At 41.8% G+C, this 19,704-nt stretch overlaps 1 protein-coding gene across 1 annotated transcript in view; it reads left to right on the forward strand.

Moving 5' to 3' along the window:
- The first annotated feature begins 927 nt into the window (after positions 1 to 927).
- Positions 928 to 19,704, forward strand: part of LOC124722095 — a 323,716-nt gene continuing 304,939 nt past the window's right edge. Inside the window, exons 1-3 of the mRNA XM_047247293.1 lie at positions 928 to 1,585; positions 3,995 to 4,297; positions 4,429 to 5,890. Of these exons, the coding sequence (XP_047103249.1) occupies positions 4,076 to 4,297; positions 4,429 to 5,890 (1,684 nt within the window). The 5' untranslated portion in view covers positions 928 to 1,585; positions 3,995 to 4,075. The remainder of the gene's footprint in view (positions 1,586 to 3,994; positions 4,298 to 4,428; positions 5,891 to 19,704) is intronic.

The following is a 19,704-nucleotide window of genomic DNA, read 5'->3' on the forward strand; positions in this document are numbered from 1 at the left end:
GCTCACCAGTTCTTACTCGTCACGACATTGTCCCACAGAGTTTCCTGAACTCCATCTTTGGAAATTATACATGTTACGACAGAAACATTCGCAATGGGACAATAAAGATGTGGCACTTATTTGTTCTCGGTAAAAATGGAAAAATGACAAGCTAGCGAGACAACTTGCACATGAAATATCATTCCTCTTGAATCGGTACGATGGTGCAGTGAGACACTAATGAGAACCCCATTATAGCTCAACATACTTCCAAAAAACAGACAAAACAGCGATAGTTTGGTCACACCAAGATGGCTATCCACTGAATTTGTTGGCATCACCGTTGTGACTTCGAGGGCCTCTCATTTTATTTTATGCCAGCATGCATGATAGTGTGCAAGTTGGGCGTTTCCACATGTAAAATGGCTTTCACGAGAGGTGGTGTGGGATGCACATGTAAGAAATGCATGCCTGTGGAAACCTATCTTACTGGCCGTTTTCATTGTAAACATGCTTTCCAGAAAATCATGCAAGCCATTGCTTAATCACTACAATTCTGTCTGCAGTCGTGCAATTGAAGCGTGAGTTTCTTTTATAATCTGAAGATGCCTGATGACTACCAAAACTGGTCAATTCGTTAGAAATTACTGTGATTGTGCTGGAGAATAAATCATTCTCGAATCAGTCAATCATTTTACGTCCCCATCTCTTTTGGAATGTCTTTCTGTCCGATTCCTGAGTGTGTCAACCGAAGCAGACGTGCCTGAAGCTATCTTATGTGTACGATTTGATGGTTGTTAAACATGCGCATTTCCGCCCTTCAGAGGATCGATGGAAACAACTTTTCAGCACAACTTTTGATGAATATCGATATTTGAACTGATATGAAATTTCGATTGAAAGTACGTATCGATTCCTTAATTTCTCAATTACAATTAGGCTGTTCATTAACAAACTTTGCGACGTTTTAGAACTTTCGACTCTGTAAATATTGGAATATTTTAGAATGTATGTTGGGAATCATTGAAATATAGTGAAAGAATCTTTACATTGTTTAAGGATCAGGGAATTTGTGTATGTTTGCCAATAGGTTTTGTGTAGTTGGTGCTGATGTTCGGAAATGATGGTGGTCTGTCAGGTGTGCTATACGAAGCGTAATGAATGTACTGTAGCATGCTCCTAGCAACAGTTAACTAAGCCTCAGCAACTTAGAATCGCTTCCACCACTTGTCAGTAACAAATCAGAAATATGGCACGTGACTATCTGTCAGCCAATGATATTTTGTTTTAGCTGGTTACAGTCACAACCATTTTAGGGTTACGGTGCGTCGTTCTGTGTATATGATATGGGTTTGTTGTCAACTGATTTTTAAACAAGAGTAGATGTTGACCATTCGTATGAAAATCTGAAATTTTGTTCCGGAACCACTCAAAAATTTTCGACTGTCAACTGTGTTTGAGTGTGCAGTTCGTTATCATTATCGTTTCGGTGTGACTGAATGATTCGCAGTGATTGTAAATACAGGAATCATGGTTTCAAAATAATCGCAATGAATGCACTACAGTTATTATACCGGAATTTTGCAGAAGAAGCAGTATTAACGAGGTAAGTAGGAAGCAATAGAAAAAAATGTTTTTTTTTATATTTTTATAATTGTTTTTTACACTTTCCCCATGCAACTCATTTTTCTATAAAATATTGAGATCATTCCTTGTTAGTGTGGGGAAAAGTGCTTGATGGTTTTTGGTAATGAAACATGCAAATTGTTTTTGACATTTCTTGTCTTCTTTCATGCTTACCAACATAGCTATGAATAGTTTCGCATAATGTTGTTTGTGTAATGTAAAGATTTACGCCATTAGCAATATTTATGGCACAGTTATTTGATCGAAGAAAAAAAAAATACATTGAGTGTTGTGTATTTCATGTTTCATTAAATACACACATCTCAGGTAGAATGTTATCACATTTTGTGTAACAGATCACCATACTAAGATTAATCACCAACCTATCTGTGTGGCGTAAGGAAACATAAAACTATTTATTAATGCAGGGTTATCATTTATTGTAGCCGAGAGAACCCACTTCACGTTTAGCTTCTGGCATGTGTGACTCTGACATGGAGGTCTCGGGTTGAAGCTCTGCACTGCTGTCTTATTAAATATTTTAATTTTAGGTGAATGCACTATTACCACTCGTTTTACACAACTGTTGACACTATATTTTAGTTCTGATCATGTCTTGCTCATTATTTCTTCATGGAAATGTGGTCAGGATTTCATAAGTGCAAGTGTTACGAGAACCAATGTGCCATTCGTGTGAACAGATGCTTCCAAACCTAGCTAGGTCCCTTACATTGGTCATATACATTGTTTCCTCCATACATCCCTAGATACGAGATTCTTATGTATAACATGTCAGGAAATCAAAATATGAAGTACATGCTGAGGTTGGACAAAAATGTGGAAACACCTAACACACAACACATTACCATGCCTAATATCACATAGGAAAACTGTTGGCATTCAGAACAGCTTTCAGTCATGTCAGAATTGATAAATCCTGATCGTGTTTGGTTTTAAAATGGAATTTTATACCGTTCTTCCTTAAAAAAAGGGGGGTGGGGGCGGGGAGTTCGGGTAAGTATTGTGGAGTTGGACAACAATTGTGCATCCTCCTCTGCAGAGGCTCAAAGGCTCAATAATATTGACATCTGGTGACAACAATGGCCAGGGGAGATGCAACAATTCATCTTTGTGTTCACAAAACCACTTGTGGATTGTGTGAGCTGTATGAACAGAGGCCCTGTCACCTTGGAACACAGTGGAACACAGCGTCATCTCTGGGAACAAACATTGACCATGGGATGGACCCCATCAACGAAAATGGTCAAATGATATTAGACAGTAATATGACTTTGCAGAGTAAAATATGGCCCATGGAATACCACAATATTGTTGCCCCCAGTCATCAGCAAACCCGTGCCATGTTTCTCTCTTTGGATGTAAACTCTGTCAATATAGTGAAACAAGACTGATCCAATCAAATGACTTTCTTCTGTCGCTCCGTAGTCCAGGTATTATAGCTTCATTGCCATGTATTGCTGTTATAGGCATTTGCACAGTGATGAGTGGTTTTGGAATTCCACTATGCTCCTCAACTCCCAACTTCTGGAGCTCTCTTTGTGTTGTTTTGGTGCTGATACCTTTCACAAGTGCAACATTCAGTTCTGCAGTGTCTTTGCAGCCTTCGTCCTCTTATTTTTGTCACAACCCTCTTAGTGACTGTGTGTCATGATCACTTGATATACACTTTAGGCCATGTTATAACAGCGGATGATATCTTTTTGCCTTTCCTGTAGCCTATGCGGCACAAATTTTTGTTATGGTGCCTCTTGAAACACCAAACACTTCAGCTAACTTGCTGATTTGTCCAGTTTTGAATTCACCTAGCTTTGATGTAACACACAACTACACAGAATAGTGTTCTGGCCATGACTTGCAATTGCAATGTGTTTAGGACATTACATGGGTGCTCTTTGTGGCCAAATACAACATTACAACCTTCAGGCTTGGCTAGCATCTACATTTATGTTCGAGTATGCACTTCTCACATTGTTTTCATATATTTGTCCAAACCCCTGTATTTTGATCATGATTTTGTATGCGTGGATGTAGTTTTAATTCTGCACGTCCTTATTGAAATTATCTTACGTGATACAAGATCAAACTTGTTACATTTGTTAGTTAAAGTCTGAGCTGTACGCTTTCCATTTACATTTTAATAGCCATGATGTTAATTACATTTAATAATTTGGATAGAATATGTCAAGGGGAGTTAGAATGTAGCCCTGTGCGACACTATTGTGCCTTTTAATATTAACTTAATGCTTACTGACATTACAAGTGTGTTGATTGTGTTTTTGGAGATACGGCTATGATTCATTTTCAAAAGAAGTTGCACACACGGCAGTACTTTTAGGGATCTTAGATTGTTTTATTGATGTTGTTGCAGAATGTGTATCAAACATGCTGTAGTATGATGCATGAGGCTGCAGGGACTTGAAGAAGTCTTTGGGTTTGCCTCAGTACGACCATGCATCGGCGTGCAGAGGGGCGGGCCCAGAGACGTACTGAAAGGAACATAAGGAATGTGAGTGGAAGAAGGAAATTTCACAAAGACAAAACACTAACCGAAGATATTGATCAGTCATCATCAACACCTCTGATCCCTGCAGCCCAGCATCCATTGCAAGAGTTAAATAACAAGACTGTTATTGAAGTTCATCAAAGTAATGGACTTGGTTTTAGACCTGTGGTAAGATAATTTTCACCATCTGCTTTAACAAATACTAGTTCAGTTTTTGCTGTTCAGATTATGGTATGTAGTGTTGTATTTTGCCATTATTTTTGAAATAATTACTGATAATTATTCTGTGTTTGTTACAGACCTCATGCACAACAGAAGAAAATATTGTAAGTGGTAATATTTGTCTTACATCATCTTATGGCTCAGCAGACTCTGGAATGCATGAGAAGTGTGATATGTCAGAACGATCTTGTGTATTAGATGGTTATGGAGGAGGAAGAGAAGATGCTACAGTTGGACTTGAAACAGGATCCTCAGGAAGACAAGTACACAGCAGTCTCACAAACAGCAATAATGACTACAAGCCTAAAACAAGTGTCACAAAGGAGAGCACATCACATTTCAGCGCAAGAAAACTTCCAAAAAAACGTAAATTTGACCCATCGGAATTGGAGGAACTAGAGAAGAATTCTGTCGAAAATCACACGAACAATCCAAATACTAGCGTCACAATTAGTGACAGTTCTTCACCAAATTCGTCTCAGAGTGTTGTCGTAATGCCTCCACAATCAACAGCTGTAGATTACTCAAAGCAGTCCTGTGGACTTCATGCTGTGCAACAGACCAATCATATACAGAGACATATGCTTCCCGTTAACTCCATGGTAGATATTGTAGTCGAGGACCGAAGTGTGGCTCAGCAGAATGCAGAAACTATAAGCCTTCATCATTCTGATTCAGGAAATGACACATTATCAGGGTTACCGTTAGATGGAACATTGCTTCCAATGTGTACCAGGAAACATTCTCAAGTCCCTAATAGTCGTCCTGAAATTGATCTAGGTGAGTGGAGAGATCACAGGGTGTTAGCAAAACGAGACAAGGTGTACTTGCCAGGCGTTATAAGGAAAGCTGTCGGAACAGGTGAAGTGTGGGTAGAATTTGACAGCTTTGATGGTGATACTGCAGTTTTTACTGATGTGTTAGGATCTGGAAAGTATGACGTAATAGGAGATGCGAGCCCTTCCGTTGGCCAGGTGACTTTAGGGGCTAGAGTGTGTGTAAGGATTGTAGCACCAACAGCAGACCACCAGACTCTTTCGCCAGTGTTTTCTGAAGGTGTTGTGTACAAAATATTAACAAATCCAGTGCAGTTTGTTGTGAAACTCACAGGGACTGGATCTCAGAATGAAGAACATTTGGTGAAGAGAGCTGATCTCCGTCTTCTCTTGCCACCTTGGTGGGACGAACTGGAAAGCTTAGAAGATTCACATTCCACCTTGCCACTGAGTACTGGTAGCTGTCAAAGTTTTTCCAGTGCAAATGGACAATTGCAACATTCATCTGTAGTTCGAGCAGCGCCTCCCCAACAGTTGCCTCTTCTTCAGCATGTTGTCCCGCCAGGAGCAGAAAGTGGTGGATATTACAGAAGTGCTGCAACATCTCCTTTACACAGTTTAACAACCCCCGTTAGTGTTAACTCGGCGAGCACTGCACTTTCCAATGGCAGTACAGACGATCTTCGTAGGCGGCAGCTAGAAGATTTTGGTGAAAGTGATGACGACTTAAGGAAAGAAGATATAATGTTTCCATCAGATGCAGGTTAGTGAGAGATATAAATACGGTGTTTGCGTTATGCATTAATGATTTAATCTAAAGCTTGTTTTAGACTGTATTTCTGAGACTCAATCAATCTCTTTCTAAACATTTTATTGAGATTAATGGTAATCTGTTCCTAATTTAGCTAAGGTACATTTTAGATTGTGTGAAAAATAGCTGTATGTTCCAACTTGTTCTTAGTCATGTGTTAGCAGATATGGATACTTGCTATTTCCCGTGAAAAAGTGCTATAGAACAGTGTTACTGAAGTGTGCTTTGCATTATTCTAACAAGTTGAGTGCTAAAATTGATTTAGAATTATGTAGAGTGGAAGTTGGCGAGGGCTTGAATTTTTTATTTTCTCCTTATTTGTATTATAGGTTTTATATGTTGCGTAATATCTGTGTATTACTGCAGGATCTCAGTTAACTTGGGCCACTGGTTTAATAATGTACGGAAAGTTCTGGTCGAAAATTATGAATTATTTAGGAATGAAGGAGACAACACACCGAAAGGCAGAAGCGCTGCGTCATCAGTGCGCGCGCGTATAGGAAGATAGGTGTGTGTGTGTGTGTGTGTGTGTGTGTGTGTGTGTGTGTGTGTGTGTGTTGGACAACTAAGGAAAGGAACTGCATTCCAAAGGCTAGCCGAGCTCTGTACCTTTTGTTTGTGTGCGTATTGATGATTCAATGCTTCTGCCTTTTGGTAAGTCGTCTCCTTTATTCCTCAAAAATTTGTAATTAGACCATTGGCATACTTCAGAAAGACAGAATAGTTTAGTTATGTGATGCTAATGTAGCTACTTTGAGCCATATAAGTGAAAGAGTATGGAATCATGTATTGGTTTAAGTTAAATCAGTTAGCCCTCTCAACCTAAGTGATCAAACATTGCACGCATTTTTTTTTGTGTGTATAAAGTTCATCCTGATTCCATGTTAGTGAATAATTTTTTCCAAATCTGTTCCCTGGAGTGCAAATACCCTCAAAAAATTGGTGTTTGTTGGAACAGTCAAATACATAATACGGCAATTTTACATTATGCTAAATATTTTCTGCAAGGGACTACAGAAGCATCCGATTCCACCCGTCTGGTTTGACCCATGGTGTCACCAATATGGCGGAAATGACCATTCTCAACGTCTCCAATATGACACCTGTGACGTCATTACATAAACACGACAACAAACATGAAATTACATATAAAACCAACAAACTCATCTCCCTCCAAAAATATAATCAAACTAATGGGACCAGCGCGGGAAATTGGGGGTTTTTGGGTGGGGACAAACGAAATATAAACACATACAGACACACACCACGATCCCAAACCGCAAAAAACGACAACATAAAAACACCACAAAATTCCCAAATTACGCTACACTTACAATATCGACAGGAATCAATCACTTCCCTTCTCCTACATAGCTCAACCCCAATTGTCGATACCTCTTCATCTTTTTCTTCTTCTACGTGATCAGGCCCAGTGGACCTCATACTTCTAAAAGTTTCCTCCTCCACTGTATTCTGTCCATTGCTGCTATCCGCCATCTGTCCACATCTATTGATGCTTGGTTTAAATCTTCATGGACGCCATCCCTCTAACACTTCTTGGGTCTCCCGGGCGTCTCTTACCTGTAGGTGTGAAATCCAGGAGCTTCCAAGGCCATCTGTTATCTTCCATCCGGGCCACATGGCCGGCCCACTGCATTCATTTGGCTTTGACAGTTCCTGCTATGTTGGGCTGTTGGTATAGTTCCTCAAGCTTTTGGTTGTATCTGATCCTCCATTCCCCCGTGTCTGCATCCAGAACCAGACCAAAGATCTTCTGAAGCATTGTCGATACCACAAAATAAAAACCAACTACTCCAAAAATTATAATCACGCCACACCTATCAATACCACAAAACCAACACTGGAGGGGGGAATTGGAATCGGATACTTCCCTTGACATATGTAGGTCAACAGCAGCTCACGATACCAAAAGACACACAGACATGGGAATCGAACACTTCCCTTGACCTGTATAGGTGAACAACAGCTCACGATACCAAAATACATATAGCTACGACAACAAATTGGAAAGTCACTTCCCATGATCTATATAACTCAAATACCCCCTAAGATACATAAATTAACCCCAAGTGCCGATATCAAAACATCAACCACCAACAGATTCAGTAAATAACACCAACCCAACACCACATAACCCCAACTAAGCCGCCGCCCCCCCCCCCCCCCGCTCCCCCCCCCCCCCGCTCCCCCCCCCCCCGCTCCCCCCCCCCCCCCCCCCCCCCCATCCCCACACACACACACACTAAACAAACCTCACATATTCTGCTTGCGTACGCCGCATTTCACTATCTCCACACAGACACCCAAATGAACCCAATACATGACATAACACACGTACCATAGAGACACCACCAGAGGACCCCCACCAACCGCAACAAAACGACATCTACAAAAACAGCACACTCATAAACTAAACTCCACACCATCATGACATCACACACAACACACATATGGCATGGGTCAAAGCCGACGGGTGGGATCGGGTGCCTCCGTTGACCCTTCTGCAATTGCCTCTGAGAACAAAGTACTAAGATTTGACATAGAGAAGGGCTTCACAGTAAACGTTCTCTACTAGCAAATGGTGAGCGAAGCCTATGAGCAATGAGTACTGTGCCTTCCTGTGGAGACTTGTGTAAATGAGGAAATTGATGCTGAGGGTAACGCTAGGTGAAATCTAGGCTGTCTTTATGTCCCCTGTCACATTGCAGATCAGTTACGTCAAGCTGCATATTGAATACTGTAAACTTTTTCACTTTTCTATTAAGTTGCGCTATGAATCCTGATTTATTTACCAATGTGGCTGATGCTCTGTCTGCAGACGCGCACATTAATAAATTCCAGATCAAACATACGTTTACGACACTTCATTCAGTGCTCTTAAGAGTGCTACATCCAGCTGTTTCCGTGTGATATCAACATGTTCATAGAGTGCTAAAGAATGTGCAACAAATTATTTACAAATATTTTGTGACCTGGCTTTGAACTTTGTCCCCGTAACCTGTGTGGGATGCATGATTGTCATGTTTTAAAATGGCACTACATGAAACCATTCTACCTTAAGATGACAAATGTTCAGCTGCGACTATCAAACATTCTTTAATTAAATCACCATCCGTGTAAGAGCACAAGGATTTTGCTAATAGTAGTGGAGTTTTGTAGCTCATCGAAATGTCACATTCGCATGATTTTTCTTCCTCCCCTAAGAGAGCTTCATTTTATGTTTTAAAGCCACTTACATGCACTCTGGTTGTTCACAGTTTTTGTTTCCATATTCTTTGACACAGGAAGACGTGTTGTATCTGTGTAAACTGAACTTCGTGAAAACATTCAGTTTTATAATACACTAAACAATTTGTGTACCCATCATTTTTGTGTAAAAAGATAAGATTCTTCACACTGAAGATTTTGCTGTTGGGAAGTGCTGCTGTTAAAACTGTTTCCCTCGTAGCCACCCACTGTTCTGCTCGTGAGTAAGACTGTGATCAGGCACAAGTGCTCATGCTCAAAACCACAGATTTGTTAGGCCCTGGCCCAGAGCAAACAAAATAATTTTTTTATTCACAAAATAATTCATAGTAATGCACCTATTGAAGTTATTGCTGGTGGTATTAGAAATAATTGTGGCATTGATGATGATGATGATGATGATAAATATGGGATGATGCTGCTGAGGATTCTAATGCAGTTGATAAAAACAAAAGATGACAAAAGTAGTCATCAAACATCAAAAGAATTGTACCACTGACATGAGTTACTTTACTGTGAATCTCATATATTTATACAACAATGTTTAAACATTATTTGGTCCAGTCACTGCACATAGCATACTTTCTCTGTTAGACCTGCTTATAGAAATTAGCCTAAATTCCACCACCAGGTTTTATGTCTCCCTGTGTTTCTTCATCCTTTTGGTTTGTTTTTATATAATATTTTTGGTAATCTGCCATTCTTATTATTTTTATTTCTTTGTATTTTTCTGTAATTGGCCACAGATCTGTATAGTCTTACAACATCTGTTCTTCCCGTGTTATCTTGATTGTTGTTTTATCTCATATTTGACTGTTAAAATGCTTCATTACCTTGTAATGTGTGCCCTGCTGCATGTATGTATCTATCTGTTTCTAAATTGGAGATTCACAGAGTGTACAAGGAGGAATGGTCAACATTCAGGGATATGGCATAGTCATTTGAAGCAAAAAGTCTAGTAATCATGGGCTCTAAATGTATATGTGGAGAGCTATGAGCACTGTGAAACAAATCTCTTCTACTGGAAGCTCTTTGCGTTCCATATTTTGGGAAGAGGTAATATGGATGAAAAGAAGAAAAAATTATCTGGTTAACATGGGCTCTAAAATCCATACCTCAAGAGCTATGAGCATATGTTCAGTAGATGGGATGTTTGTCACACAGGAAAAATAAGTAGTTCTCATAGACGCATGTTTGCTGGACTTTTTTTTTCTCTTCTTTTGGTCCATACTACCATCTTTCAAATTATGGAAAGCAAATCCTTGCTGTAGAAGAGGTCTGTTTCATAACATCGAAGATATAGAAGAGCCATAGCTCTCAAAGTCTGCATTTTAGAGCCCATATGAACATTGACCATTCCTCCTGGGACACCCTGTATGTGTGCAAGTTTTTTCATTGATGTTTTCTGGTAGCTTGTTTAGCCTCATTTGATAGTCTTCTATATAATTCTTTGCTCTCAGGTGCTTTGATTTCTTTATTTGACATATTTATTTATGTATTTTTTACAGCATTCTGAATGCTGCACAACTGTTATTTCAAGTTAGTTTTTTAATTTTCTTTTATTCTTCAATTCCTGTTAATTCACATTGACTGGTTTAACTCAACTTGATATTTCTGTTATTAGCTTCTGATATGGGTCTTGATTGTATGATAGGTCTTGTACAAAATACCATTTGAACACACCATTTTGATGGTTTATTTCTGATGTTACAAAGTTGTAGTCATTGTATATGTAAACTCTAAACACACTCTTTTCTGTGGGCAGGGTTGCTATTTGTTGCATTGGCTAAGTAGTAGTCTATGATGATTGTGGACGAAATGCTGCCTATGTCACTTCACATATTTATTTTTGTCTGTATAAGAGTTGGTAATTCTCAGCCAATTATTTGCCACAAAAACCACTCAATATTCTTCCATTCGTGTTTATCACAACATGTCTACAGTTTCCTATTAGATTATATAGTGGTTTATTCTCTGTGAGGCAGTCAAGTTTCCAACTACAATAATAGTCTTTTCCATTAGTGTGATCTAATGGATGTTGTAAATTGACATGCATAGTGTCTGTTCTAGCCTTCTCCATTTTTCTGGCGCTTATTAGGAATTTGGTTCTGTTCACTTTGTCTTGCTGGCATCAGTCCTGCATTTATTGAGCTGTAGGCAACAATTCTATGTTGCTATTTGTTGTTAATTACAGTGAAATTGTTAATGTTTGGAAGAAAATTTTGTTTGAAATGTCCCTCAACATAACAACAATGCATATCACCTGCCTTTTGCTGATCTGGGATTCTATTGGCACATTTAACCCTTAAGTGTATACTGTTGCACATATGCAACATGGATTGAAAAATTGTGTTGCACACCTCTGATGGGGATTTCAGTGAACTAACCCAAGTTTCATGGATGCAACAAAGTTCTTAGAATACCTGTGGTACTGGGTATGCAGTAGTTGGCTGCACTGCAGACTTCTGATAACACTTGGAGTGGAAAGAATATTGTTCAGTGTGAATTGTGCTTAGTTTCTCATTGTGTTTGCCTTATTAAGAGTCAGTTTTGGAAGAAAGGGAGAAAAATGACACAAACTAAATCAGGTATGTAAACCATATTCAACAAGAAAAGCTGTGATAATCATTCCATTTCGGATTTTACATGGTAACTTGTGCATGTTGCACATGTGTAACATCGCGTGAATACTGGCACACAGCACTAGTGAGGCCATTTTGCCTTATCATGATTTTTGTACAATTATCATCACACAATCGACTGTTTTTTGTGTTGGATGTTATTTTCTAGGGTGGTATAGTTACTGTGTTAGTTAATTATGTAACATTGACTTTTAGGTTGTGGGTCGATTTTCAACCACAGTGGTTTTTTGAAGAAACATGCTGCTACAGAGGATGTTAAGACAGCTACTCTATATACCTTCTGGTAGTGATGATGAGCTCAGTGTCTTTAACGGCTGCAGTGATGATCATCCTACAGGAAATCCAAATTAATTACATGATTACACCAGTTCTGAGAAGATATCTCAGAAGAAGCTTAAACAGAAACAGTTGAGTTGCCACACTTGTCTGCAGGTACCTCATAGAGAGTTGAGAATGAATATGTTTATCATTGTGTTATGTTGCTAATCAATTGCCAGTACAGCAAAGCTGTTGACTGTGCCCACAAGCAGTCACACAAGAATGGTGAACCTAAAAGTGTCAAAGCCACTAAAAACCCATCCTGGGTACGTCAAAAAGAAATAAAGAACCTTTTGCTCACTGAGGAACAGAAGAAATTTGAAGGACATGGATTATTCTGATGAAGTAAAACAGTTGCAGACACCATATCTTGTATATTTCCCAGAAAGATACAACTAAAGTATTTCAGATAACAGTCTGATGTGGAGAAGTACTGTTTACTTACACCTGTCACCCATAGAACTAACATAGGTGAGTTTTCAAGTGATATAATTGGAAACGATAATGTGAAGAACACAATGCCTCTGAACGTATTTGAAAAAATTCTGCATTTTAATGACAACTCTAGACAAATACTAAAGGTGAGACAGGTTGTAATAAATTGCGTGAAATTGGGCAAATTTTTTCATGTCTACTAAAGAAGCTTTTTATCAGTTCCAGTGAATAAGAGCTTATCACTTGATGAACAAATGTGCGCAATGAAAATCAGACATTATCTGGGGCAGTGTGTTTGGAACAGACCTCAAAAATGGGCTAAGTTATTTGTACTTTGCTTCACATCAGGATTTGCCTACAGCTTAGAGAGATACACTGGCCGAGAGAATGATCCTTCTTCTCGGTTACCCACAGAGCCAGATCTGGGTGCTAGCTCAAATGTTGTCATCAGACATCCCAAAACATGTCGGTCAAAAACTTCACTTTGACAGTTGCTACACATCAATCTCTCTTATGGTGTATTTACATTAAGAGGGCATACTGTCATTACAAACAGTTTGAATAAAGAGAATTCGCGATTTCAAATTATCTACAGAAAAAGTAATAGTAAGCTGCCAAGGGATACATCAGAATAATTCATTTTCAGTGTAGATGATAGTGATGTATCTTCTGTGTTATATAAGGACAGCAAATACGTGATCTACCTTCCTGTTGACATTCACAAGTAAACTGCCTAAAAAGAAAACAAGGCACAATGAACAAAGTTCGAGAAGGTATAAAGGAGTTGACAATCCTGAAATTTTAACTGTGTACAGTAAAACGTGGGAGGAATAGATTTGATGCATAGTCACTGGGTCATCACTACATAACACTGAAATCCAAGAAGTGCTATTTTGGACTGTTTTAGCATTTTGTCATTGACTCATGAATGCTTGGATCCTGTATAAGGAATACTACTGTGTATGAAACTTTCTGAGACACCCTCGAATCAGAAAATCAGAAACAGTTCAGGATTGTGGTGGTGTACTGTCTTTGTAACGTAGGTAGATCAGGACAAAAGATGGGAAGACAAAGCTATGAAATTCAGCAGCAACTCGAGACAAGAAAGAGAAAGTGTTCCTGGGCTGTTGTCCCACCACAAGGTGTACAAAGTGACAACACTGGCCTAAGTGGAATGCCAAAATAAATCAATGGAAGTACCCTCAATATGGTGGCTATATATTCGTTACTGGTACAGAATATGATGTGTACCTTTGTTTCAACAAAGACAAGAACTTATACATCAACATCCACCAGCAGTTGAAAAATTACTTTTAGTGCAGTTACTGTTACTAAAACATTGATCAAAATTCAGACATGATGTTACTGTAGCCTATTGTGTCAATTAACTATTCATAAAAATGTCAGAATGATGATAGAGAATGTATGTAAGCTGATTTTAATAAATATCTTAGAAACAAAAATAAAAAAAAACTTAATTTTTCTCCACTTGGTATAGAGTGGCAGGCAACTGTATGTTTTCACGCAATGTTGCATGTATGTAACATCGAAAATGTGCCTCCTTCCTGTTTTTTTATAAGAAAACTAACAACACAGGAATTCCAGAATGAGACAAGGTACCGGCAGAAGTGAAACTGTGAGGACAGGGCGTGAGTCATGCTTGGGTAGCTCAGTTGAGGCTAGGGTCCCGAGTTCGAGTCTCGGTCCGGCACACAGTTTTAATCTGCCAGGAAGTTTCAACACAGGAATTTTTCCTCCATTCTTCCCTTGCTATGAAGCACTTAAAGAATGATTTTATTTTATGTATTTCTTTTTTTCAAAAATAAAAGCTTGTGCATTTAAGTGTTAAGGTCTCTTAATTACTTCTAGGTTTTTTGGAAGCACCAAACTGGTATTTCTATTTTGGATTCACCCCTATAAAATTACCATTGTAATTTGAGAATTTCTTGAAATAGATTGTGCCAATAATTTTTTGGCAGGCTGGTATCCAAACACATTTCGAAAGCTTTTGGAGCGTAACTCATGATGTTTAAGATATCCTTGAAGTATCCACAGTTTGTATGTGCAGATTTCACATTACTGCAAAAGTCTTAGATGTCTTCACACCGCAGACGGGAGTGAACCAAGGTGCAGTTGTGCGACCCCACACTCCTCTACTCCTCACCCCTTCCCTTGGGCCTCATTCCATGTTCGCTATACACAACCAATATTCCACGAGCCCCAACAGGCAACAAAATGGTGTTTACTTATGTAGATGACATGGGGTAATGGCAAACAGCATAAAAAAGTGCAGTGGTATAGCCACAGACAAAAAAGGTGGTGTGCAAATACTGAATGTGCCTTAGGTCAAGGAGAACAAAATCAGTCCTATTTCACCACATGAATATCACCACAAATTGTAAACAGGAGGAAGGAACTACGAAACACAGGAAAGTTACTTGGGGTGCACACAGGCAAATAAATTACCTGGTTAATGCACCACCTACATTTTCCCAATGAAGCTAGACATGGTGAAAGGTAATAAGGCCTTACTATGCATGCTCCACTAGGACAGTAATACACATACATAGGGCATGTATGCACCCAATTTTCAAGTAGCAATGCATGTAGCAATGCATCAATGACAGCTGTACCAAAATTGTTCACATACAGAATTGACACAACAAAACATCGACTTCTGCACAGTATCATTCATTGGCACCCACTCACATTCAGTGACATCTTCACAACAACAAGAGTTGAGCCGCTGCAAAATCAACTAGTCAAACTGAAGGTGAGGTATGGTCAGTGTCAGCTGCAACATACTGGTGACATAGAAGACATAATCACAAACACACCACTTCTACAGACGGGTATACAAGTACCCTTACAGAAAGAAAAATGTGTCCCAGGAGAGAGCAGTGACCATACTTTGTTATTATACAACATAAAGAGTCTAGGTCATGATTTTATTTAAAAGCTTCTGCTGAATTATGCTGTCTTCAGAGCTAGAACTAAGAAGGATGACAACTACCCTCACTGGTGTTGGCTGTTGAGCATCATTATATTATAATCACATGCACGAGCCAGTTCAATCTCAAAGGGTGCAACCCGAACACAGGAAGAACGTAGATACAGATACCATCGGTATAACAGTTGTAAATTGTAATAGCTGTGTTGGCAAAGTACCAGAACTACAAGTGCTAATAGAAAGCACTGATGCTCAAATCATTATAGGCACTGAAAGCTGACTAAAGCTGGGGATAAGTTCAGCCAAAATTTTTGTGAAGAACCTGACGGTATACCAGAAGGATAGGCTAAACACAGTTGGTAACGGCATGTTTGTTGCTGTAGAAGTAGTTTATCTTGTTGTGAAATTGAAGGAACTAGTTGCTGTGGGTTAGTATGGGCATAGGTCATTCTGGAATAAAATAGTAATTGGATCCTTTTACCGACTTCCCAATTCAGATGATACAATTGCTGAAAGGTTCTCTGGTACCGCGCACCGCAGAATTTGAATCCCCGCCAGACATCATGGACGTCGAAGACCCCTAGAGGTCTCTGCATCATCGTGCTGCAAGCTGTGGCGGCTCGCGCGTACTGGCCTGCATGTAGTGTGAGGGCGCCACAGTGGATCACGTGGTTCCAGCGGCCAATAGCGGTGCCCCCGATAGAGTATTTAAGAGCCGGCCTCTCGCTCTGCCAGCGAGTCTAATCGTTGTGTGGGTCTCGACACACCGCCTCGACAAGACAGCATGTTTATCGTCCTTTGATCTCATTAATCGTGGACGTCTTGGATTTGTTTGGTTGTCTCTGTCACTCCATTGCATCTTGCATGTTGTATGTTGTCATTGTAAGGTCTTTCTCCATCGTCCGTCGTTGTTTCTGTCCGTCCTTCCCATTCGTTTGTTTGTGCACGGGCTGCTCTCCGTTTGGTCCTGTGGTGCTTTCTCGGCCACCCCGCGGCCGTTCTAATCGTGGTCACAACAGGTTACAACATCATTGGTAGTTACTAGCATGGAGGCAAAGTTAGTCTGTCTTCTGGAGCAATAGCAGCAGTAGCTCCAGTTAGACACCTTACAAAAGTCACTGCAGTTGCTAACGGACAAAGTTGATGCTCGGGACACGTTACCACAACAGCTTCCGAGTCTAGGTGTCTGATGCTTTCCCACGTCTGCCGTTGTTTCCACCCTTTAATGACCCTAGAGAGGACCGGGAAACCTACTTACATCGGCTGAAACAACATTTCATGGCTTTTCAAGTCACGGGCGACTCCTTGCAGCAGTCGTTGTTTTTGTCTTGGGCCTCCCCTGACACGTTCTTTCTTCTCCGCAAGGTAGCACCGTTGTCCAACCCTGTGGCTCTCTCTTTCCAGGAGATATGCCTTTTGCTGACAAACTACTCTTCCCAATGCTACCATGTAGTCGCCTCTCAGCTGGAGTTCCACCAGTACAATAAACAGCCTGGTCAATCGTATTGTTCCTGGGTCACGGACTTGCAGGGTCTCAGCCATCGATGCAATTTTACGTGCACCAGTCAGCAGTGTAAGACTTTGTATGCTGACTCCCTGTTCCGGGATGTGGTGGTTCAGCTGGCTCCCGATCCTGAGGTCCATACTGCGGCATTGAAACTCGACAACCCCTCCTTGGAAGAGATTCTCCTCATTGCCTACTCCTTTGAAATTGCTCAAGCGGCTAACGAGCATCTCATGGCGCGACCACAGTTGGCAGCGGTTGCGGCGTCACAGCGGGTTCCGCCCTCGCGTCGTCGACGTGGCCCGGCCGACGGAGGCCAGCACCGTCGGGACTCATCGTTGTTCGACGTCTTATGGCATCGGTGCCTTCGGTCACCCCTCGTCGCTGGTCACGCGGCCCACTTCCATCTTGCCCACAGTGCTTTACTGCGCATTCTCGGGCTGATTGTAACAAGGAGGGCCACATTTGATCGGTTTGTCGTAGTCGCTTGACTCGCTCCAGTACTGCCCCTCCTGGGCCTCAAGATACAGGCCATGCTCTGCAATCGGTCATCCCACAGGATGACCCGTCAGCGCGGAAGCTTTTTCTCACGCTCCGCATTTTCACTGAGGAGGTTAGTTTTCAGGTTGACACTGGGGCGACCGTCTCCCTGATTAGTATGGCGACATATACCTGGCTGGGCTCTCCTGAATTGTCACCTCCCTCTCGCCATTTGGTCCCCTACAGAGACGGTTTCTTTCCCCTTCGTGGGCAGTTTGTTGTCCAGGTGACGTACAAGCGTGTTCCCCGGCTTCTCACCCTCTTTGTCGCCAACCATCCGTCGGCTTCGAATATTTTTGGCCTGGATGCGTTTCAACTGTTTTGCCTTTCTATTTCCAACGAGGTTAAGGTCATTTCCACGGCTGTTCCTTTTCAGGGCTTGGACGATCTCTGCTCCGCTTTTGCGTTGCTGTTTGCAACGGATCTCAGATGTGCTTCCAGCTTTCAGGTGCACATCACCCTACGGCTGGATGCACAGCCTCACTTTCTCCGGGCCCGGCCCGTTCCGGTGGTCTTACGGTCAGCTGTCAAGCAGGAACTGGGGCGGCTCCAGGCCACTGGAGTTCTGGAGCCTGTAACATACAGTGCCTGGGTGACACCACTGGTGGTCATACAGAAACTCAATGGGTCCCTTCGGCTCTGTGGGGACTTTGACGCTACAGTCAATGCTCAGTCCCTCGTCGACACTTACCCCATTCCCCGACAGGAAGACCTTCTCGCCAAGCTTGCGGGGGTAGAGTATTTTTCCAAGATCGACCTGGCTGAGGCATACCACCAGTTGCCCTTGGATGCCGAATCTCAGAACATCATGGTTATCAACATGCCTTTCAGATTGTACAAGTACAAGTGTCTTCCCTTTGGTGTCTCTTCAGCGCCGGCCATTTTTCAGCGGTTTCTGGGGCAGCTTACACGGCCTATCCCTGCCTGTGTGAATTATCTGGATGACATATTGGTCACCAGGCATTCCCGCCAGGAACATTTGCAAAACCTCAGCGTCCTATTTCACGCTCTGCAGTCTGCTGGTTTACGCTGTCGGCTGGACAAGTGTTGTTTTTTTCAACCGGAAGTGGAATACTTAGGCCACTGGCTTAGCAAAGATGGCATTCGCCCTTCGGGTCATAATGTTGCGGCCATTGGGGCCCATCCTCGTCCCAAGGACTTAACTGAACTCCAGGTGTTTTTGGGCAGATTTAATTATTACTGAAAGTTCTTGCCCCAGGCTGCCTCCATTGCTCAGCCCCTCAATCACTTGCGTCGCAAAGGTGTACCTTTTGATTGGACTCCTGCCTGTGACCAGGCTTTTCTCCGTTTAAAGGCGATGCTGAAGTCAACCCCTTGCCTTACTCCTTTCTCTCCGGACCGACCCTTGGTTGTGGCGGCTGATGCATCAGCATACGGCATTGGGGCTGTCCTTGCGCACCGGGATGCCGATGGCTCCGAACAGCCCATCGCTTATGCCTATAAGATGTTGACCCCAGTACAACGGAACTACTCCCAGATTGAAAAGGAGGCCCTGGCGAGATTGTGTTTGCTATGCAAAAATTTCACACCTATCTCTTTGGGGCAAAGTTCACCCTCCTGACGGACCATAAACCCTTGGTTACATTTTTCGGACCCCACTCTCACCTTCCAGAGCGGACGGCTCAATGTCTCCAGTGCTGGGCATTGTTTTTACGTAATTACACTTACACCATCCGGTATAAGCCCACCGCCCACCATGCTAACGTGGATGCTTTGTCACGTCTCCCAGCAGGCCCCAATCCTGCCTTTGACCAGCAGGAGGTTCTCTGCTTTCTCATTGATTCCGCCAGCCGAGATGCGCTGGACGGTCTGCCTCTTATGGCTGCTCACGTTTCTGCGGCTACCCGCCATGACCCTGTGTTGCCGCAGGTTCTCAACTATGTGGTCCACAGGTAGCCCTCCTATGTTACTTGTCGGATGCAGTCCAATTTCAGCCCCTGGCACCACCTGTCCCGCAAGCTCTCCCTGGTCGATGATGTCCTTCTGTTGGCCACAGAGTCGGATGCCCATCGGGTGGTCATCCCTCCGGAATTGCGGCTTTGGATGCTCGGTTTGGTACACCGCGGGCACTGGGGTATGTTCCGTATGA

The sequence above is a fragment of the Schistocerca piceifrons genome, chromosome X, assembly GCF_021461385.2.
Source record: "Schistocerca piceifrons isolate TAMUIC-IGC-003096 chromosome X, iqSchPice1.1, whole genome shotgun sequence".
Classification (NCBI taxonomy): Eukaryota; Metazoa; Arthropoda; class Insecta; order Orthoptera; family Acrididae; genus Schistocerca; species Schistocerca piceifrons.